Raw genomic sequence first — 22,800 nt, forward strand, 5'->3', positions numbered from 1 at the left:
TCCTTAAATTGATAGCTCCTTAATTGAAGAGTGGATTGTAGCTTTAGTGTTTCTCTTTATCAGTCCATGAATTTTGGAAATGATGATTTACTTTATGGAATGGCCAAAAAGTTCTATTCCCCAAGCATTCCCCAGGTTCAGCCTCTCTTTCCATTCCTCTCTTTCTTTTCTCTCACAACAAAAAAGCAAAACCCAACAACAAACTATGTAAATGGCTTTATAACTTCAGTGGTGGTGTTGGGCGAAGTACTGTTCTAGACTCTGGGGAAATAGAAACTTCTTTTGGCCTAGACTGGGCAGACATAATTGGATCCACCTCTAGGAGCAAAGAATAAGATCCCCATCCACTTATCTCTCAGAGTTACAATCCTGAAAATACCCATTTTCACCCAGGTCATGGGGGTGGTGGAAACATACTATCACTACCTTGAGAAGGAAAGAAGGACCTGAGTACAGTACTCTTGGTGTACTTGACCACACACAAGAATCACTGGGGGAGCCTGCTAGGAAGCAGATCAGGATTCAGCATCTGGCCAGAGATTCTGCATTTCTGTCCAGCTCCCAGGAGATGGTGACTCCTGATCTAGACACCATACCTTGAGTAGTGAGATCCCAGAGGTCATGTTTGTCCAACATGACATTGGGGGTGGGGAAGATTTTCCTAAGAGCATGGGGCGGTCAGCACCATAACCCGATCTGCCTCCTTGACCGGTGGTGGCCTTGGAAGAGTGAAGAAATTCAAAGCATAGAATGAGCTTTAACTGCCTCTGGCTTTGGCTCCTGAGACTAAGCTTTTGGAAACTTCCCTTCTGCCTTTTTTTTTTTAAGATTGATTTATTTATTTGAGAGTGAGAGAGAGAACATGAGCTGGGGGAGGGGTAGAGGGAGAAGGAGGAGCAGACTGCCCGCTGAGCAGGGAGCCTGACAACGGGGGCTCGATCCCAGGGCTCTGTGACCTGAGCTGAAGGCAGACACTTAACCGACTGAGCCACACAGGCGCCTCTGCCCTTTTGCCTTTTATTCCCACTTTAGTGCACTGTGGACATCAGACCATGGTGCATGGTACTGGGATCCCTGTGTGGGCACCAGGGTGGGTACGATGGTGTAGGTCACAGACATCACAGAAAATGCAGGGGAGAGATCATCAGCAATTATGACATTGAAGGAAAAGGGCTCTGGAACCAGACTGGGGTTCAGATCCCAGCTTCACCACTTGGCAGTACTGTGAAGGACAAATTTCTTAAGTTCTCTGCACCTTAGTTTCCTCAAACTATAAAATGAGGATAATGGTCCTGGCCTTATAGGGTTATTGTGAAGATTTAAATGAGCTAGAACAGGTATCTAGAATAAGCACCAGCATTTAGAAAACAGCTTGTGGGTACTACCAGTGGCCCTTGAAGCCACCGTACACCTCTCCTGCCTCTTCATCCCAATGTTATCAGCACCCTGACCTTGTACAGCTTCTCCCTCCCCCTGGGCTAGCCTCTGAGAGCAAAGCCCTTGTCTTGTTCCCCACCAGGAGCTGAAGGCACCTTATGCAATTCTTTGAAGTTATTGCTGAATGAATCAAATTTAAAATTGTTCTCTGTCAGGAAAAGATTAAGATCCATTTGCTGAAATAGCCTTACCCCATCTCCAAACCCAGGCTTTAGCTGGTATGGCAGCAAAGCCTTTCCACTAAGCCCTCTGGAAGTCCTCAGCTCGATTTATTTTTGGATTTGTGTCTCCAGAATACGTCAAAATAGCTTTCCCCACATAAGGGAAATGATTCCTACCCCCAGATACTCGAGCCAATCTGAGCCGTCACTGTGGCCCCTTCTGGCACCACATTCTTGCAACGTGTGGAGGAGGAAACATTGAAAAGCACATTTTTCTGAGCGGCAGAGTTTACTGCCTACAAAGTAGGCTTCATGGCCTCAGAGTCTCATTGCCTACAGAGTAGGTTACTACTCTAGGTAAATACCAGAATAGGGATTTTCCAGCAACATTCTTTTACAGATAAGAGAGAAGCAAAATGCAGGGGAAGAAAACAAATGAGAGTCTCACTCTAAGGTGGTCTTGGTCTGGTTTTAGAAATTGGATCCTCCTTTGTTCTTCCGAATGGGTAATTCATGATCCCTGACTACATCTGGAACCACAGATGCCCAGTTCGGGGAAAAGTTTGCGGACAGACACATGTGAGCTTTTGTGTGACCTCTGGCGAAGCACTTTGCCTCTGGACCTTGGTTTCCTTATTTGTCAAGCGAAGATTAGAACTAGGCCCCTGTTAACCCTAAATTTCCAAATCTAGGTCATTCTGAGAAGATTCCTTCAGTTGCCAAGTTTCCACTTAGCGTGCGGTTCTAGAAGTTTGCCACTAGGGGCCACTGTGAATACAGTTTAGCCTTGCAGCTGCTTCAGGAGAGGCCTACCATAGCCTCTCAGGATGTTCCTAAGCCAGGCCTGCCACCCCTGGATGTGGAAAACCAGCAACTATTCAGACTGCAAGAGGCCAGAATTGAGATGTCAGCCTGGCAGTAAGTCTGTCCGTTGGTACATGCCAACCAGCCCTCATTCCTGTCTAGATGGAGGAGAAGCCCTCTGTGCATGGCAGGATCGGTGGAGGCCTTGCGACCGCAGGGCCTGGTTCTGTAGCATGCCTCATTATAGAGAGCCAGTTCCCGTTTAGCTGCATAATATTCTGCTCTACAGCTGAATTCATTCATTCAGCAAGTAATCTCGGAGCCCCGATTTGACGCCCAGCAATAGCAAATATTTTTATAGAATCAAAGTCAACAAAAGGAAGCTTAAAATGAAAAGTTATTGTTGCCCTTGTTCCATGCTCCATGGAAGCTTCTTATTTGTATTTTTCTCTTAATCCCCCAACTCAGTCTCTAAGGTTGGCATTTGTATACCCAGTTGCAGATGAGCGAACTGGAGACCAAAGGTAAGTAGCGCAAAGCCTTGTACGGAGTGAAGGAATGGATAGAATATCCGGTCCAGGGTTGCAAGGCTAGTAAAAGGCCAAGGCTAGGACTTGAGCTTCTGATCCCAAGCGTGGCCCTTTTACCTCCACTTTTGGCATACGGGGGAGGACGATGACGTACAGAAAAAGAGAATGACTTGGTGGCAGGGCAGGGCTTAGAACTTGAATCTCTTGCCTTGCAGGCTGGCCTGTCCAATTTGACTGTTGCATCCTAGGGTGTCCCCAGGCAGAGCTGGCCGGGGAGGCTCCAGGCTCAGCTATCTCTAAGTTCCTTCCCAGCAGCCTGAACCAGGCCTGCGGAGGCACAGCAGGAGGGAAGCGGGGGAAGGGAACACAAACGACCCTAATCAGTGTTTTTATTGGATCATAACTATATTAGCCTCACAACTCAGCGAATCTCACAGAAATCACTTTCCTCTCCGTGAGGATCTAGCCGCAGCTCCGTTAAAAGCTACTGGCCCACGTGTACGGCGGGGGGGACGCTCTTGTGTAGCAGAAGCAGTGGGGGAGGAGGGAGAAGCAATATTTCTACTTCCTCATTACACTGACAGGGAAAATGGCCATTTCACATTCACTGTATAAGAAAAACCCCCAAAGGAGAGGGAATCCAAGGTTCACAATTGTCTTTTCGGCAACATTCAGCTCAGAGGAAATGTTCTCTTTGTGCCTCCCTTTTTGAAAGCATTTGTGATGCTGTTTAAGATAAAACAAGAGTCGGGAAAGAACTTGTGTTTGGGGAACATACCAGGTGCCAGATGCTTTCCATGTATTATTCCACTGAATCTCTCTGAAGGCCTGTGAACAAGGCATCATAATGCCCCATTCACAGATGCTTCCATTCCATGGGTGAAGGCTCCACTCAGTGGGCTGAGCTTCAAGCTGCGGGCCTGCTCTCTCCCTCCACCATACCCTAAACTCCCATACGTTCAGTTTCTACCTTTGCTCCCTCCTTCTTCCCCTCAAAAAAACATGGAAACTAGTTTTCAAACCAGGTCACTGTGTGCCCATGGCAGCTTCCTTCGCCCAGCCTCCACCTGTAGACTGAGGACTAACCCCCACTCTGGTCTAGAAACTTCAATGAGGGGCGCCTGGGTGGCTCAGTCGTTAGGCGTCTGCCTTCTGCTCAGGTCATGGTCCCGGGGTCGAGCCCCGCGTCGGGCTCCCTGCTCCGCGGGAAGCCTGCTTCTCCCTCTCCCACTCCCCCTGCTTGTGATCCCTCTCTCGCTGTGTCTCTCTCTGTCAAATAAATAAATAAAATCTTTTTTTTAAATAAAAACTTCAATGATTTGATGATGATATTTTTCTTCCCTGGTAGCTCCCAGCACATCCTCATCTAATTAGAATCTCGTACCAACTTGGAGGGGATGGTAGTGTGGGTATTACTCCCAAGCAGAAATGCAGTGAGGGGTTCAAGGTCACAGCGTGAATGGAGAAGCGGGCAGTCGGCCTCCAGGCCCCAGGCGTGCACGCAGACAGCCTCTGAGCCTGTCAGCAGCAGCTCTGGGAGCCTGACACCTGAGCCTCACCCTGGCTCCTGATAGAATTATCAGAGAACTGGGGAACACATACTTCCTGTAATCAGGGCAACTTTTCTTAGCCAGGGGTGGAGGAGGCAAGATGTGAAGTGTGTCTGATGAGCTCCTTTTCCAGGGCAGGGCCCGGGGTTAATAAAACCCAGGCAAATCATGGCAGACAGCTGGAGATGCAAGCAGGCGGGCTCCAGGGGCCGGGCCACTGGGACTTGAGCTTCCGCACAAAGCCAGTCTTGTGGCATTTTGTGCACGTTTTAGTTTTCTTCAGCAGCCAGGCAGGCAAACACAGGCAGCTTGGCATGAAAATTAATGTAGGCCTTAAAGTGTTTCATCCTCAGTGGCTTTTCAGGCCGCCCCACTACAGGTACAGCCAGGGGAGATGCTAAGGAGCAATGGTGACAGAGTCTGAGGGCTTGTGTGACACCGCAGCCCTGAGCCCATTAGCCCGAGGTAGGGAGGGGGGAGAGTCCTTCGGCCAAGGCAGACCCTCACAGCAACTGGGGCAGGGGAGAACTGAGAGGGGCTTCTGGGAATAGAATCAATCGAGGCCACCCAGGTACAAAGCCAGCTGTTCTGTCCCTCACCTGGGCCTGAGCATGCCACTCAGGAACGTGACAGGTGTGTCGGTGGGAGGCTGGGACTTCAGGGAGGGACACAGTCTGCTTTTAAGCTCGTGAAGAAATGTGAGGACTCACCCTCCATTTCCCAAGATGCTCAAACAAGAGGAAATGGGCTTACATGAAGCGCAGAGAGGGTTCAGAGGCCCAGGAGCAGACTGGCTGACTGGCAGTAATGTATTCAAATGCAATTAAGTCCAGTGAAAAGAAAGAGGGAGGCTGAGGCCCTGGAAAGGCCAGGCTGTGGAGGACCAAGGTCCAAGGCCTGCAGGGCACACCCCTTGCTAGTGGGGAGAGGAGGGAGAAAAAAAAAATCCACCTAAGAAAAGAGTTTTGGTAGTTCAGTGGAAGGAGAAACTTGGTCAGGTTAGAATCTACTCTAACTTCTTGGAAGTGCTAGGACCTGAAAGATGGGGAGGATTTGGGCATGGCAGAGAGGAAATGGCAGGAGGAAAGGCCAAGGGCAGCCAGGTGTCACTGGTTCTGGTTGGGCATAAAAGCCCGATGGTGGGTGTGGGGAAGTGGACAATCCCCTTGGCTTTTATTGTGGAAGGCCCAGAGATGGCACATCTGTGTTTATTGATCAACAGAAAGTCGAGGGGACCCATCTCTTGAAGGAGCCGAGGTGAGAGAAGATCCCCGAGACTGATTCTAATCAGAGCTCCTGTTAGTTTTTATCTCTAGTGGTACAACCTTGGGCGAATCTCTTCTCTCTAGGACTCAGTTTCCAGATCTGTAAAATCTAGGTAAGTTGAATTATCTTTAAAGGCAGCAGCACTGAGCTTTCTAATATCATAAATAACAATACTGGGCTAAATACTGGATTAACAATTTGGGGGAGGGTGATAGACGATGATGTCTATGCTGGACGAAGCGAGAAGTGGGTCAAGGCCCCGAACACAGACCATGTGCAGACCTGTGAGGGGCCAGGGGCCTGGACCATGTTGGCAGATGCTGAGGCTCCTGGTCAGGCCCTGAACGAGGCCTGGAAGGAGGCCGCATGGTGTTGGCCAAAGACAGGGGCTTTGGACCCACACAGTCCTGGGTCTGCATCCTGTCATCGCTTACCTGTGTGAACTTGGGCAAGTTAAGTTACTGAACTACTTCAGACCTCAGTTTCCTTATCTGTAAAATGGAGCAGATGATGCCCATTATTTGACAGATTTCTAGAACATGAATTCAAAGTGAGTGCTCCAACTCCACTGGACAGCTTCTGAGGAGACTCATCTCTCTATCCCTGGTGATGAACTAGCACAGCTAGTTTGTGCAGCTGGGGGTTTGGCACCAAGGAGTATTTGCCAAGTAGGACAATAGCATCATGGAGTTGACATGAGGATTAAATGTGTGACATGTTTAATTCTCCCTGCTATGCCTATTCTATGGCAGGTTCTCGGTAAAAAAAAAATCCCTTCCCTTCTCTGTGGTCCCGGCCAAGGGACCCAGAGATTCTCGGTCTGACAGTTGTCGACCAGTTCAATGACTGAATTCATTATAGATGCTCACTACATGTCTGCTGGACAGAAGGCTAGACGAGCTGTGCGTGGTGGGGAAGACTCACGCCCTGTTTGGGACTGGTAGGTGGAGGCCGAGGGTCCTCCTGAATGAGTCCATGTTTCAGGAAGGGGTGGACTTTCATTTAGTCGTTTGACAAACTGAGCACCTGTGACATGCCAGGCACTGTCTCAGGGGTGGGGATGGCACAGTGAACAAGGCAAAGTCCTTGCGTGTGTAAAACTTCCATCCTACACAGACAAGGAAAATGCTATAAGGGACAATAAAGCAGGTCAGGGGAGGAGAGTAATGAGGCGCTGTGTTAGGTAGTGTGGCCAGGAAAGGTTCCATGCAGAGGGGGCATTTGGGCAGAGACCCGAGGGACTGGGCTGAGGGAACAGCAGGTACAAACGTCCTGAGACAGGAGTTGCAGGGCCAATGAGGAGGGCGGTGTGGCTGGCATGGGGTCAGTGAGGTGAAGAGAAAGATGAGTTGAAGTCAGAGAGGTCACAGGGAGGGGAGGGGACTGAGCCCACAGCCCAGTAAGTCCTCTTACCACAGAGTGACATGCCAGCCAGGGGAGGATCTCCAGCAGAGGAGCGCCAAAACCTGACTTTGGTCTCAAGTGGATCCCATGCTGCTGGGAAGATTCCAGTAGCTAGACTGTATGGGGTGGGAGGCTCCCCTGGCTTGGGAAAGCCTGAGTGGCTAGAAGGAAGAAGAGAGCAAGAGAAGTGAGAGAGGAAGCTAGTGCCCACTGGGCTGCCACAGATGCCGTGGTAGGGAGGGGTGGGAGGGGCAGACCCTAAGGCAAGAAAGGCTGCTGGGTGGCAAAGGAAGCATCCTGGGGCTTCTCTCTGCCCCCATGACACCAGGACCCAGCTAGCTGGTGCTATGATCTGGGGAGAAGCGGAAGGGAGGGGCAGCATGGGGTTCTGGTGGGGATGGTAGGACGTCTGGCTGGAAGACCGCCACCCTCAGGGAGGAATGGTGTTTGGAGGTGTGGAGAGCTCTGCACTTGCACTTCTTCCTCCACCCCACTAGAACATGGCTTCTCCCCACACCTTCTCAGGCTGGTCCTTGCTGTTCTTCGGTACCTGACCTTGCATTATTGGTGGAGTTTCTTATCAGAGGAAGAGTTCAGGTGACCTTGAGTGCATCATTCTCCCTCTCTAAGCTTCTTAGTAAAAGAAGGGGTTTAACTAGATGGTCTCCAACCAAGCCCCTTCTAGCATTTCTATTAATGGATGGAATCAGACACTACATCTCTCCCACCTCCTTACTATCATGCTGGCTTCAGGTTTCTGTCATGCCCTCTATCTTTCCTTTTCTCCCCAGGGCTGCCATGTATGGTGGTGGAGGGTATTCACTGCACAATGACACCCAGCCAAGGGAGTAAGTGTAGGCTCAAAGCCAGCACACACTCTGCTCAACGAGCCATGTGCCCTGTCTGGCTCAGGGTTTCATTTACCCAGAGTAAAGAACACATTTTTCTAGTTTATTCTAAGGTGCAGGATGGGCAGCCGCCACTGCCCTGTCCCACGCAGAGTCCTTCTTCTGGTCTTCTGTGTCCCTTTTCTTCTACCATCATGAGTCTGACCCAGGGCAGATCTGAGGGCAACATTTACACGAAGTGTCTTGGGAGGGTGGGTAGCAGCTAGCTCCTCTGTGAGGGTCTCAGCCTCCTAAACCCCGTGGTGCTTTTCCTCTCCTTATCAATGCTGCAAGTTGCCTCTCGAAATTGCTCTGCCATCATTAACACTGCGGATTAGATCAGAGGAGAGCGTGTTTGCAGTCTTGGATGGCAAAGGCAAAGCGCTGATGCTGATTATTCCAGATCTTCTGGGCATGGCCCATTCCGTGCTCACAGTTCTTAATCAGAGGGACGAGGTTACGTGGCCGGGGGGGCCAGGGCCATGGTTGGTTCCGATCTGGCTGCCGGGCCCAGACAACACGTCCCCAGCACCTGCTGGCCTGGCGGCTGGCTTGCCTGAGCATCCCAGGTGACCTCAGCAACTCGGCACTAGCTGATCCCTCAAAGGAGAAATGACCCATCAAACAGCACGCCTGCTGGCTGCTTTTGAATCATCGGCAATTCATTTGAGCAAGGACTGTGAGCATTTTGCTCTGGGCCTGACCAGCCAGCTTTGTGTTCTGCGGCTCACTCTGTTGGCCACGTAGCTGAGGGGGCTCATCCAGACCACCCGTCCTTCAGTGTCTCCTTCTGAAAAGCTCCTGCGCCTGGAGGAGGCCTTGCATCATGGCCCCTCACCTCCTGGCCTCGAGTTCTACTGCCTCCACCTTCACCCTGTGCTCCAGCCACATCGTCACAAAACAGCAACCGTCAGCCACTGAGCCAATGACTGACCAAAAATTGGTGTATCCACACCCCTGCTCCCTCACCCCTCTGGCAGGCTAAGTTTGAGGCATGTTCTACCTAGTCTGCCAGAGCTCCTCAGTGGGAATGAGCCCTAGCTGCCCAGTGATAACCGGCTTGCTAAACCACCCGTATTGCCTACTTACCTGTCTTACCTCCCCATAGGGTGTTTCCTTCATCTCCCAAATAAACTACTCACATTCAAATCTTTCTCTCAGGGTCAGCTTCTGGGGGGACCAAACAGATATCATCTTCAATGCCCTTCTCAAGATCATGTTTTTTTAGAGAGAGAAAAAGAGCGTGCTCATGGAAGAATGGGGGGCAGAGGGAGAGGGAAAGAATCTTAAGCAGGCTCCACACCCAGCACGGAGTCTGATGTGGGGCTCAGTCTCACGACCCTGAAATCATGACCTGAGCTGAAATCAAGAGTCAGACGCTTAACTGACTGAGCCCCCCAGGAACCCCCAGATCACCTCTTTTTGCAGTTTCCCCTGACTGTCCCTTGTTTCCACTCCTGAGGCAGAACTGTTGGCCACTCTTCTCCGTGCCCAGGGCCTTTATACCTACATCAGCAGCACCCCTCATGCTGCACTGTGGCTTAAATGTCTGCATGTCCTGGGACCCCTACTAGCCTGTGGACTCTGGGAACAGAATCTTTCTTGCCTCTTTATGCTCGAGCCTAGGACAGCCCCTGGCACAGAACAGGTACCCAAGACAATGTTTTGCCAAAACCCAGCAGTGGAAATGCAATGGCTGAGAGAGAATGCAGAGAAACAGACAAGTAGAGACTCCTTCCAGAAAGAGGCCCTGAGGCTGTTCTCCCAGATGCTGTCACATTACAAGGTAACATGATAGAGCTTCAGTCTCACTACTCACCTGCTAAACAACCTGCAGTGGCTCCCTATGGTTGGGAGTAGGCGCCTGATTTCATACATGGTTTTTAAGACCATCATCTGGCCCCATCCCAAGAGGCAAACTTGGGTCCCAACGACCAGGGTTCAAATTCTCACCCTACGAGTTCCCACCTGGTATTCATGGGCAAGTTCCTTAGCCTCTCTGGCCACTTGCTTCCTTATTTATTAAATGCAGATAGTAATGCCTCACACCTATAATATTTTGAGAGTTTAAAATCATATATGGTCCTTGTGAGATATACTAAAACCACTGAATTGTATACTTTAAAATGGTGAATTTTAGGGGCGCCTGGGTGGCTCAGTTGTTAAGCATCTGCCTTCGGCTCAGGTCATGGTCCCAGGGTCCTGGGATCGAGCCCCGCATCTGGCTCCCTGCTCGGCGGGAAACCTGCTTCTCCCTCTCCCACTCCCCCTGCTTGTGTTCCCTCTCTCGCTGTGTCTCTCTCCGTCAAATAAATAAATAAATCTTTAAAAAAATAAAAATAGGGGCGCCTGGGTAGCTCAGTCATTAAGCGTCTGCCTTCGGCTCAGGTCATGATCCCAGAGTCCTGGGATCGAGCCCCGCATTGGGCTCCCTGCTTGGCCGGGAGCCTGCTTCTCCCTCTCCCACTCCCACACTGTTCCCTCTCTAGCTGTCTCTCTCTCTCTGTCAAATAAATAAAATAAAATCTTTAAAAATAAATAAATAAAAAATAAAAATAAATAAATAAAATGGTGAATTTTACTGTATGGGAATAATATCTTAAAAAACAAATTAAGCGGGCGCCTGGGTGGCTCAGTCGTTGGGCGTCTGCCTTCGGCTCAGGTCGTGATCCCAGGGTCCTGGGATCGAGTCCCACATCGGGCTCCCTCCTCGGGGGGAAGCCTGCTTCTCCCTCTCCCCCTCCCGCTGCTTGTGTTCCTGCTCTCGCTATCTCTGTCTCTGTCAAATAAATAAATAAAATCTTTAAAAAAAAAAAAAAAACAAATTAAGCATGGTGTCTAGGCAGGAGTAGGCTCTTTGAAAATAAAACGGTGGTTATCAAGAAGTTTCCCAAGTGGCCCTAGCAGTGGGCCAGGCACATAGTAGGTATTCAGCAAATACTGGTGGAATGAATGGATAACATATTCCACAAGTTTGTTTGGAACATTGCCTAGGAGAGCTATGTGGGGGGTGAAAGGGGGGAGGGCATAGAAATTACAAGCCCAGTATTGCATCTCTCAGGAAAGGAGGCCAGAATTATTCTCTGGGGAGATAGGGCCACAGGCCCAAACAGAGAGTGGGGACTTCAGACCCACACCTGCCCCACAGCCATGGGGATCCCAGCGCCTCTCCCCCTTGGTGTCAGTCCCAGGTAGCAGAAGGAGTCCAGTCGAACCGGAGCCGTGGGTAAACGGGAAACACTTAACCTAGGCCAAGGAATATGTTCTTATATTCATCTTTGACTCTGGCTGTTTCTAATGTTCTGAGAGTTGACTTCAACAGGCCAGTTAGGGCCCAGCTGCCAAAGGCATGGCCCAGAGGGCGTGGCTTTTCCGGGTCCAGCCTCAGGCACTCGGCATCCCCGGGTCCCTCCCCGGCGTCGTGCGGTGGGAGCAGAAAAGGGGGCTCCATCTCAGCAAAGCTTGCATTGAGGCTCAGGAGGGGCTGCGGGGGATTTTCTGGAGGCAAGTCTATGCGTGCAGCCCCGGGGAGATGCCACAGCGTGGCGACCCTGGGTCTGGAAGAGCCATGCTGAGGCAGGGTGGGGCCTGTCCTGCCCTGAGGCCATGAAGGGCTTGGTTCCGGAGTGGGAGGCGCCTGAGAGGTGCCTCCACTGTCCCCTCGCTCTCAGGGCAGGGATCAGAGCCCAGCACACGGCAGGCGCCTACTCGGTGCTGGTTGGGTAGGAGCCCATGGAGGTCCGGCCACCCTCTCAGTCTGGTGGAGGAAGCTTCTAGACCCCAGAGGCTGGCTCAGCTGTGTGATCACGACAGGCCGGGGATGGGGAGGGAGCTGACGTGTGGCTTAGGTGGCTGACTCGGGGTGGCCAGGCTCGGCGGGAGCCAGAGGAGGATGAAGGAACAACCACGCACAGACCCTTCCTAGGCCCAAAGGCCCTCCCTGGGAAACCGAGGAGGCCCCTCTGGGCACTGGGGTGGCCCCCACACACCTCCAGAAGAGATGTGATTCTGTTTATAGACCGACACCCGCCCCGCCCCCCCCACCCCACGTGGGGCGCACCCTCAGCAAAGAGCTCCCCAAGCCTCTTGGGGGAGGTGATGTCTCTTTTGCGCAGGTCGCTCCCACCTAGCTCCGCACAGACCCTTCCCAAACAGACGCCGGGTGGGTCACAAAACCCTCTCTCTCCGCCAGTCGGAAACCCCTGAGGGGGTGGGGTGGGGTGGGGTGGGGGCGGGGGCGGGGGTGGGGGTGGGCGCAGAGGGAGAAGTGCACGGCCCGGACCGTCTCTGGCTGTCACCCCCGCCCCAGGCTCCCAGCATCTGGAGCCGCGTCCCCACGCCCGCCACGCGCGCACACACACGCACACACACAGCCTCACGCTCACACAGACACACTCACACCCGTGCACAGACCCCGCCCGCGGCCCCGCCCCGGCCCCTGCGGGCGCCCCCTCCGGCGCTCGCGGACCCGGCACGCAGCCCGGCCCGGCTGGCGGGAGGCGGCGGCTTCGGGCACATTTGATTTTCCCGCAGCCCGGGCGCCCCGGAGCCCAAGCCCGAGCCGAGGAGGTGGCGCTCGCAGCCGGGTTCCCGGCCCCGCTGCCGCCCGCGCCGAGACCCAGCGAGAGGCGGCGCGGCCCCGGCGCTCCGGGCTCCGCGCTGCCGGCGTCCGGCCACCCCCGCCGCCCGCGCCCGATCCGGCCCCCCACGCCCCTCTTCCCTCTCCCGCACCCCTTCGGTCCCCTCCCGAAGCTGCACGCCCCTCTCCCCATACCCGGCTCCACGACTCCGCGCGTGCCTCCCGGTGCCCTCTCCCCGCGCCCCTCCGCCTCTCTCCGCTGCGCCCCAGCTCCCTGGGCACCTTGCCCCTCTCTGCTGGCCCCCCAGCCTCCTCGTCGCGTCACCCGCACCCCCTCCTCTACCCGCGGCCCCCGCTCCCTCCGCCCCCCTTCCCTCTCTCACTTCCCACGCCCCCTCTTCGCGCTCCTCTCTCCTCCCTTTGCCGCCCAGCGCCGGCTCCGGAGTTGGGGGAGAGCCCAGGGTTTCAGTCGCTTTGGAGGAGGCGTGAATCGCGCAGGGATTGACTAATTGGGGGTGGGGGGCGCGGTGGGCGATGGAGCAGCCCGAGGACATGGCGTCGCTGAGCGAGTTCGACTCCTTGGCGGGCAGCATCCCGGCCACCAAGGTGGAGATCACCGTGTCCTGCAGGTGAGCCGCCCGCTGGCCGGGTCCCCCTGCCCCGCCCCTGGACCCGGAGCCCCGCGGTCCCTGCCGCGCCGACCCTCTACCCTCGCGCGCCCCCTTTCAGAGTGTCCTTGCCTCCAGGACGCCCCCTTGCCTGTCCAGCGGGAGCCCCTGCCCAGCCATGGGTGGTGACGGCGGAACGGGAAGGCAGGCTTGGGGTCGAAAGTTTGCACTCCAGGCTGCTGAGAGGAGAAATGCAGACACAGGAACAGGGGGTCCAGGCGCCCGAGGAAGGAGAAGGAGGTAGTGAAAGGCTATTCCAGGCTATTTCTGATCAACTCCTCCCCAAATGGAGAAGTGAGTGATTTGCCCCATCCTTCTCAGCCTCTGCCTTCTGTGTCCTTCTCTCTTCTCCTCTCCCTGCTCCTTTGCCCCACTACCCTCCTCCCCTCCCCACCCACCCCTGTCCTAGACCCCAGGATTTAAAGCTTTTCTTCACCTCCAACAGCAAAACTGACTCGTGGAAAAGGATCAGATTGATTCATTCATACTGAGCTGTGGATAACTGATAATAACTTCAAGTGGCATCATTTTAAAAAAAACCAACAACAAAAAACAATAACTTAGGTCCAAAATCTTAAGCCAAAGGACTAGAACACTGAGTGTGGAATTTTGGAGTCCAGTAGGGGAGGCGAGGTGTGTTTTTGTGGGCTACCACCCCCAAATCCTCAGTCATGTCACACAGACTTTCGGGGTATCTCCCCCAGTTTCTCCCATCTGAGGAGAAGGCTGCCCCAAGCAGTAAGGGGGTACCGGTGGAGAAGGGGGATTCTTCTCTAGTGCAGTCATGACCTAGGGCTGGCCTCCTGTCACTGCCTGGCTGGGGCTGGGAGGGGTACTGTGGCCCAGGCATAGCCCCCCCTTGACATTCCCCTGGAGAGGCCATTCCTCCTGCCTCAAATGACAAACAGCATTTCCCTAGTCCTGGCTCTGCCCTTGTTCCAAGTCGCCCACCCCATTTTTGTCCAGGTCCCTCTCTGGTCAGACCCTTCACTCACCCTCGCGGCCTCCCAACCCTCTTTTCCAAAGTTGTGGCCTTGGTGTGTGTGTGTGGGGGGGTGTAGACAGAGCCAGAGGAACTGGGCTGATGTGTGAGCAGGGGAGGGACTGAGGGAATTTGAGGGTGAGTGGGCGTGAGTGCTGGTGAGGTGGAACATAGCAGCCCCCCACCCCCATGCTGGGCCCTTCCTGGGTCTCCTGTGATAGCTCCCACATGTCTCCACCACGGTCCCACACATCGCTATCAGAATTATCTCTTGACACCATTTGCATCTTGCCATTGCTCTGCTGGGAGATTCCTGATGGCCATTAGCTCCAGTCTCACCTCCTCAGCCATCAACAGTTGCCATGGCCTGCCTTCCCTCCCCTGTGGAGCACACATCCCTGCGCCTGATGCTCCCTCCCAGCTTGTCAGGCTTGTGTCAGAGCTGTCTCCGGATCCTTGTCACCGCTGAGCTCTGAACAGCCGATGCCCCATCCTGAATTCACCCCTCCTTCATCTCGGCCAGTTCGTATCCCCCCATCCTGAAAAGCCTAGCCCCCTCCTGCCCCCCTCCACTTCCAGCCATCCTTCTCACCCATGAGACACCCAGCCTGAATCACAGTCTTCTGTGTCCCCTGGGTCCTGAGTACTCAGCCTGGGCCAGGGGGTCACTCACAGACTGAGCACTCAACCTCTGAAGACATGTCAGGTGTGGAGACTTCACCCCTCCCCCCACAAAGCAACTGTATAAGCATTTGAGGTCAGGGATCCCCACCCTGCCTCCCCGCCCGTGAACCCTGCACTGCAGTGGAGAGGAGAGGAGGCAGAGAGCACATGGCATGGTGGCTTTGGAGTCCAACACCTTGAAATGGGTGCTGCTCCCCGCTTTGGGGCAGACTTTTAGCCTCCATCGCCCCCATTTGTCAATGGGACACACAGTGAACCTGTATTCGAGAAATCTTACTTGCTGAGGGAGCTCACATGCTTAGAAGAGCGGTTGGCATGTAGCAGATTCTCAACAAATGCCATCGGAGGAGTCAACTCCCAGGAGTAGAGGATCATGAAGCACCCAGCACACTACGTTGCACTTGCTTGGCACACAGTAGGTGCTCAGTAAGTGGCTATGATGGTACCTGTAAGGTGGTAGCACTTGGCCCCTTCTGTTTGCTCCCTGAAAGTGGAGGTGTCCAAAGGATGCAAACTTTTTGCCTAAGAAGTACCTAGCGATGCATCCGAGTGCCTGGGGGATGTAGTTTGGGATCACCCCTGGTACTGCTTCCCTCTCAAGGGACATGATCCATCAGCCTGAGGAGGGCCTGACTCAGGTGGTCTCCTGAAAGCCAGAGGGTGGGAAGTGGGTTCTGGTAGGAAGAACGAGGAGGCAGGAGTCACCTGGAACAGAGGGGAGGCAAGAAAACAGTCCGGGTGGATTTGAAATTGTAAATCCATCTCTTTGCCTCAACCAGACCCAACTATCTAGGTTCTAGAAGAGAGAGAGATGAGAGAGAGAAGGAAAAGGGGGAGGAGGGCGAAGAGGAGCATAGGGAGGAGGGAGGGCTGCACAGAATGGCTTTCTCCAGCATATTCTACACTCCATGGTCATAAGTCTTCCTCCACTGTATCCCATGGTCGGCACTGACAGGGTCCCAGGAGAGGAGGCTAAGGGATGCCCTGCCCTGAGCATCCAAGTGACCCCTTCTGGTGGGCAGGAAATAGTAAGGCGGGCAGAGGGGTTGGTGGGGTGGGGTGAGAACTCCAGGGGGCTTTAGAATGGGCAGCTGGGAGCCAACATTTCAGGTAACTGGAAACTAGCATTTCTGGGAGCCAGTTACCTTCCTGCTCTGCTCTTAGGAAGGTCCCTGCCACCCCTTGCAGCCCCAGGAGCCTCTCTGCACTTGCCTAGGAGAAGACCCAACCCCCTACCATGCCTATCCTAGGGCACTCCTAGCTGAGCATAGCTGCCTGATAGAGGGCACGTCTGAGCCCCAGTGCAGGACCACCACGGAGGCCTGGCCAAACCTCCCCTAAAGGCACATGACACTGTGGGATGGACATATTTGGGTCCCTGCTTTGGGTAGAGTATCTCTTGGGTGATCTATAGTCTACTCCCAAACAGTGGTTTTTACCAACTTTGGTAAATTCAGGGTCAAATATTGTAAAGCTTCTGGTTGTTTGGCTCAATGGTTAGGAACTTGAGCTGTGGGATCTGTCTACCTGGGTTCAAATCCCAGCCCTGTCCTTGTGACATTGCATTAACTACTTAACCAGTGCCTCAGTTTACTCATCTGTAAAAGATGCACACTAATTCTTTAATTTTTTTTTTTTTTAAGATTTTATTTATTTGCGAGAGAGAGAATGAGAGACAGAGAGCATGAGAGGGAGGAGGGTCAGAGGGAGAAGCAGACTCCCTGCTGAGCAGGGAGCCTGATGTGGGACTCGATCCCGGGACTCCAGGATCATGACCTGAGCCGAAGGCAGTCGCTTAACCAACTGAGCTACCCAGGCGCCCCAAAGATGCACACTAATTCTTATCACAGCTATGATGAAGTGGATTCATCCATGAATGGTCATTTATTTGCCTATTATTTGCCACCTGAAAGTAAATTAAAAAAATCTGTCTTTCTAGTCGGGTCCCAGGGTTTCTGTGGGTCCTGGAGATCTGATCCATCTAGAGATTCTTATTCACCCCTCCCCCCTCCAGCTTTATTGAGATATATTTGACATATCATGTACATTTAGAGATTCTGAGGCGTTGTTTTTGGGGGTGAGTAGGGTAAATGGTTTGTGGAACCACATACTAGCAGACACTGTAGAAAATGTGAGCCACAAGCTTCTCCTTCCTCTGATGGTCTCTTCCAGACCTTTCCTGACTGTTAGCCTCCCTGCCAGACCCAGTCAAAACTCAGCTATCCAGGAGTCCCATTCGCCAAAGTCCCACTATTTTTCAGGTCTCTCTATGCAGGGATCTGGACCAGCAGCGTGTTGCTTACAAAGAGCGATTTGCATTTTTTATGTAACAGGAAACCTTTGCACTTCCACGGGGGTCCTGCTGGAAGAAGGGATACAGTTTCACATGGTGGGGCTCCTGAGACCCCTCGGGAAGACAAGGAGGGGAGGGTCCAGAGGTGGGCAGTTGCTTGGCCTTGCTGGGATCTCTCAAGCGGCTGTCCTGTCCCTGCCAGTGGGCGGGGCTGGTGGGCAGCTGTTGTTCTGCTGTCTGTTCAGGTTGGCGGTTTGCTGCCCTGGGGCTTGAGAAGCAGCCTAGCTCAGGAGCTGTGCCCTGGGCCTCTCAGAAGGGGGTGTGAATGGGCTCTGAATGCTTTCTTCTGACAGGCATGGGGAGGGCAGCTCTGGGGAAGGAGGAGCTGGGCGTGGCAGCTGTCAAAGCCAGTGCTGGGAAAAAGAGGTCCATCCAGCCACTGAATACTCCAAGGCCCCCGTTAGTGGAGCCAGGGGAACGAAAACAGTGGGATTTACTGAGTGCTCACTACATGCTAGGCGCGTTACATCTGTATTAGGCTGAACCATATGCAGTTGCCTATATTCAACTGTTTTTGACCTACTTGAGTAGCAGCTTGGTTCAAACTAAGATTATGATGTTAATTTCCAGTTGCCGCCTAGTGAGTTACCACAAAGCTAGCGGCTTAAAGCAAAAGCCATTTATAAGCTCTTGGTTTCTGTCGGTCAGAAGCTTAGGCACAGCATATCTGGCCTCTCAGCTCAGGGTGCCCCCCAGGCTGAAATCAAGGTGTCTGTAGGGGCTGTGATCTCATCTGAGGCTCGGGGCCCAAGCCAAGCTCATTTAGATGGTTGGCAGAATCGAATTCCTCGCAGCTGTGAGACTGAAGTCCTGTTTTCTTGCTGGTTGTTGGATCGGGATGGTTCTCAGCTCCTAGAGGCCGCCCTCAGGTCCTAGCCATGCGGGCCTCTCACAACGTGGCAGCTTCCTTCTTGAGAGCGGGCAGGAGAGGCTCCCCAGTCTGCCATGACAGGGTCCTATATAAGTAACAGTAATCACAGGAGTGAGTATCCATCATATTGCCAGGTCCCACCCACACTCAAGGGGAGGAGATTGTGCAGGTTTGTACTCGGGATGGGAGGGTAGGACTCTCGGGAACCATCTTAGATTTCTGCCTTCCAGAATTACTGTATCTTTTTAACCTGACAACGATCTTACAAGGTAGGGAATAGTATTTTCCCTTTTTTGCTGATTAGGAAACCAGAGTCAGAGAGGTTAAGGGACCCGCCCAAAGTTACAGTTAGCACATTGTGGAGAAAGGGCCCCGAATCCAGTTTCCTCAGACTTCAAAGTCTTGAGGGCTTCTTGAGGTTGGGGGTTGGGGTCTCCATGAGGGTCATGGGAGGGGCCTGGGTACCAATGATAGTAGTTGTCACCAAGCAGTTGGTGTTCTCTATCCAGGGATGGGAGAGGCCTTCCTTACTCAGGGATGCCTCTGGCCCTGGGAGGCAAACCCAGAACTGGAGAAATCCCCAGGGAGCAGAGACCAGAGAGTCATGGGTTAGCAGCCAGCTTTCCATGGCATCCAGACCATATGGTGGTAGCTTACCATCCCTCCTCTCCCAGCTCACAGTTCTCCCTGCTTAGACCCAAGGCCATTGCTAGAGATGACCTACCATTGGGAAGAGAGGGTGGGGAGGAGGTAAGGGGAGGAAAGCCTGGAAAGCTTTGGAGCATAGAGGGGTCAGGTTCAGCTAGGAATGCTTTGGGTATCAGAAATAGTGGCTCAAACCCAAAATATATTTATTTTTCCCAAATCACAGTGAGTCTGGAGGTAGGTTATTTCAGTGTGAGTTTGTCAGCTCACTTTGCTATCAAGGACCCAGCTATCTTTCTGCTCTGCCATCACCCCAAATGGTGGGCCTCATTGTTACAAAATGGCTGCCTCTGTTCCAGGCATCACAACCACATCCAAAGATAGGAAGTAAGGAGGGCAACTGGGTGGCTCAGTGGGTTAAGTGTCTGCTTTTGGCTTAGGTCATGATCCTAGGGTTCTGGGATCGAGTCCTGTTTTGGGCTCCTTGCTCAGTGGGTATGGGGAGTCTGCTTCTCCCTCTGCTGCCCCCCACTCATGCTCTCTCTCTCTCTCAAATAAATAAGTAAATAAACCCAATAACAACAAAGATAGGAAGCAAGGCAGAGGGCCAAAGCCCTCTCTTTGACAAGTTCTTTTTATCTGAAAAGCACAATCCCTCCCAAAATCTCTCACCAGACTTCCCCTTCTATTTCAATGGCTGAAGCCCGGTCTCATGTCCACCCCTAGACTAACATATTCATTAGCATAGGCTGCCATAACAAAACACCATAGACTGGTGGCTTAAACAACAGAAATTTATTTCCCACAGTTCTCGAGGATGGAAGTCTGAGATCAACGTGTCAGCGTAGTTGGGTTCTGGGGAGGACTCTCTCTCTGGCTTCAGATAGCCACCTTCTCACTGTTTTCTTATATTACAGAGAAAGAGAGAGCAAGCTCTCTGGTGTCTTTTCTTATAAGGGCACTAATCTCATCATGAGGGCTCACCCTCATGACCTCAAATTATCCTAATTACCTTCCAAAGGCCCCGTCTCCAAATACTGTCACACTGGGGATTAGCGTTTCAATATATACATTTTAGGAGGTACACAATTCAGTTGATAGCAACAAAGGACAGGAACCTACCTTCTAGGACTTTGAGCATTTTCACCAGATACCTGAACCAATGTGGATTTTGTTAGCGGGAATGAGGCATGCTTGCTGGGTGGACAGCCATGGCCTCTACCACAGGAGGCTTTCGAAGTGATCCATAGGCTACCTGAGCTCCCTGGGGGTACCAGGGTCCTAGAGTTTGGTGTCTCTGAGGACTAGCTCCTCAGATTTTCCTGTGGTCAGTGGACAGCCTGTGTTAGGTGACCAGGGACTTATTTTCCAAGCACAGCTTGACCGGATCCTGACTACCTCTCTTCCTGTTTCCTGGGCAAGAAAAAAACCCAAAAAACTTAATGTGATAAGTTGGCAAACATTCCTGAGCAAAACATTGCAAAGTGCCTCTGTCCTCTACTAACACTCGCCTCTGATGGCCTAGCATAGTGCCTGAAGGTCCCAATAGGAGATCTGTATGCCTTTGGACATTGAAGAATCCTGGGCAGGACACTGAGAGTCATTGAGATTCCTGGCTTACTCTCTCTAAAATCTTGGCCAGGTCATTAAAGTTCTTCAGCCTCAGTCTCTCCATCTGTAAAATGGGGGGAAATATTGGTCCTGTCCACATTCTATAAGGTTGTTATGAAGACGAAAAAGATTATATTTGTGAAGTTTTATATAAACTGGAATGTGCTAAATAAAATTAATAATGAAAATAGGTACCAATAACTGAACACTACTGATACATTCATTCCTTCAATAAATAATACTGATCCTCATTTGCTATTGAGAGTCTTCACAGTTTGAAGTGCCGAGAATAAAGTGGTGAACAAGATACACAGACCCTCTCATGGAACTCATAATGGTGTGTGGGGGGGAATAGAACAAATATATACATTTTTTTCTTAAGCCAATAATGTCTGATAGAGACAGGTGCTCTGCAAATAAGTTTGGGGTTGTTGGGGACACTTTAGACAGGACAAGCTGGTGACATTGAGCTGAGATCCAAAGGAAGAGAAAGCCAGCCGGGGGAGGATCCATAGGGAAGGTGATTCAGATAGGGAGAACAGCAAGTGCAAAGGCCCTATGGCAGAAGAGACCTTGGTATTCTTGCAAAACTGCAGGGAGGCTAGTGTGGCTGGAGCAGTGTGAGGTGGGGGAGGGAAGGAGAATGAGCTTAGAGAGAAAACGGGGGTGGGGCAGGGGGGAGCAGTGTGGAGGGGGTGTACAGGTCATGGCCTTGTGACCCATGCTAAGGAGTTTGATACTGTAACATTTGAGGGTCCGGGTTGTTAAACAGGAGTAATGTAATCTGATTCATTTTCTTTCTTCCTTTCTTTCTTTTTTAAGATTTATTGATTTATTTTAGAGAGAGTGGTGGGGAAGGGGCAGAGGGAGAACGAGAGAGTCCCAAGCAGACTCCGTGCTGAGCTCAATCCCAGGACCCCGAGATCATGACCTGAGCTGAAACCAAGAGTTGGATGCCTAACCTTGACTGAGCCACCAGGCGCCCTAATCTGATTCATTTTCTAAAAAACTTTGCTTATTGTGAAGAGAATGGGCTGGTGGGGGGTGGGGTAGGGTGGGGGAAAAGCAGGTGTTGAAGGCCATTGCTAGGCAGGAAGCTACTGTAGCACCCAAGGGAGAGACAATGGTGATGGTGGCATGAGGAAGAGTGGATAGATTTGGAATGTGATTTTGAAGGAGAAACTTTAAGACTTGAATAGAACAGGAGAGGGCATAAGGGAGAGAGGAATCCAACATGCTTCCTGTATTTCTATTTTAAGCTATTGCTTTCGTAATGGCAGAAGGCAGAGTGACCCCATAGACAGATAAGGAAACTGAGGGTAAGTAGCTTGTCCAGGGTCACAGCGCTACCATGTGGCCGTGTGGGGACCCAGCGTGGATGCATCTGAGGCTGGAGCTCATGCTCTCTTCCTTGGGCCTCGCAGCATGGGAGGGACGATTATTGCAATAATTAATAATAATAATAATAATAATAATAATAATAATAATAATGCAAACAGCCCCAGGAAGGAGAGCTCTTTAAGCCATGTACAAATTGCTTTTTAGACTTTGGTGAGGTGGCTTGGCAGGGAGACAGTGCTTGTGGGTGAGGAGCGGGATCTGAAAGGGGAGATGGGCGAGAGCCAAGGGCTGGGCGCCAACATCCCTTTCCTCCCCGGCTCCCTCCTCTTCTTTTCATGGATTGCTTCTGCGTGTCTGGATGGAGAGTAGGGCAGGGGGAGATGGACAGCCCTCCAGTTCTTCTCTTCAGCCCTTCCTTTGGGAGCAGCCCTGATGAGGGAGAGTGAGAATGGGAGGGGGCACTGCTGGCTGGGATGGGGTTTTGGGAGACCCTGGGCTTGGAAGTGCAAACACTCCCCCCTGGGCACCTCTAGATGGGCTTGGGCTTCAGAGTTCAATCTCAGCGTGTTCCCCCACAAGTTGGATGACATTGGGCACACCTTTCAGCCCCAGCCTCCTGGCCTCTAGAATGAGGCGATGTCTACCTCCTGGCATCAATACATAGGGTGAATGGGGTGTCACAGATTAAGTACCCCACAAAAGACTTGGGGCAGACTGTATCTGTGATTACCGTCCTCCTGCTCCCATGCTCTTTGCCTGCCTGGAGTGTTGGCCAGATGTTTGAGGTTGAATTGCTCTGTGGAGAGACGGGGTGTTGCTGACAGGCTCTTGGGGTCCAGGGATCTCTGGGGGCCTACTTGAGATACCTGTTTCTGCCGGATGGTGGCTCACCTGTCCCCCGTCTGCTCCCCTTAAGGAAGCCGGACAGCCATATTGGGCAGTGGTGGGCGTGCAGGTGCTCGAGGTCTTGCTCCAGCTCATTTAGGGGGCGGGGAGGGGAGAACATGGGGCATCATTCTCCACAGGC

At 52.4% G+C, this 22,800-nt stretch overlaps 1 protein-coding gene across 2 annotated transcripts in view; it reads left to right on the plus strand.

The window, feature by feature from the left end:
- Positions 1-13,152: 13,152 nt before the first annotated feature.
- CPNE5 (copine 5) overlaps positions 13,153-22,800 on the plus strand; it is an 86,768-nt gene continuing 77,120 nt past the window's right edge. For both annotated transcript variants that reach the window (XM_044917427.1, XM_021684609.1), the window contains exon 1: positions 13,153-13,247. In XM_044917427.1, coding sequence (XP_044773362.1) covers positions 13,153-13,247 — 95 coding nt within the window. The remainder of the gene's footprint in view (positions 13,248-22,800) is intronic.

This window comes from Neomonachus schauinslandi, chromosome 8, assembly GCF_002201575.2.
Source record: "Neomonachus schauinslandi chromosome 8, ASM220157v2, whole genome shotgun sequence".
NCBI lineage: Eukaryota > Metazoa > Chordata > Mammalia > Carnivora > Phocidae > Neomonachus > Neomonachus schauinslandi.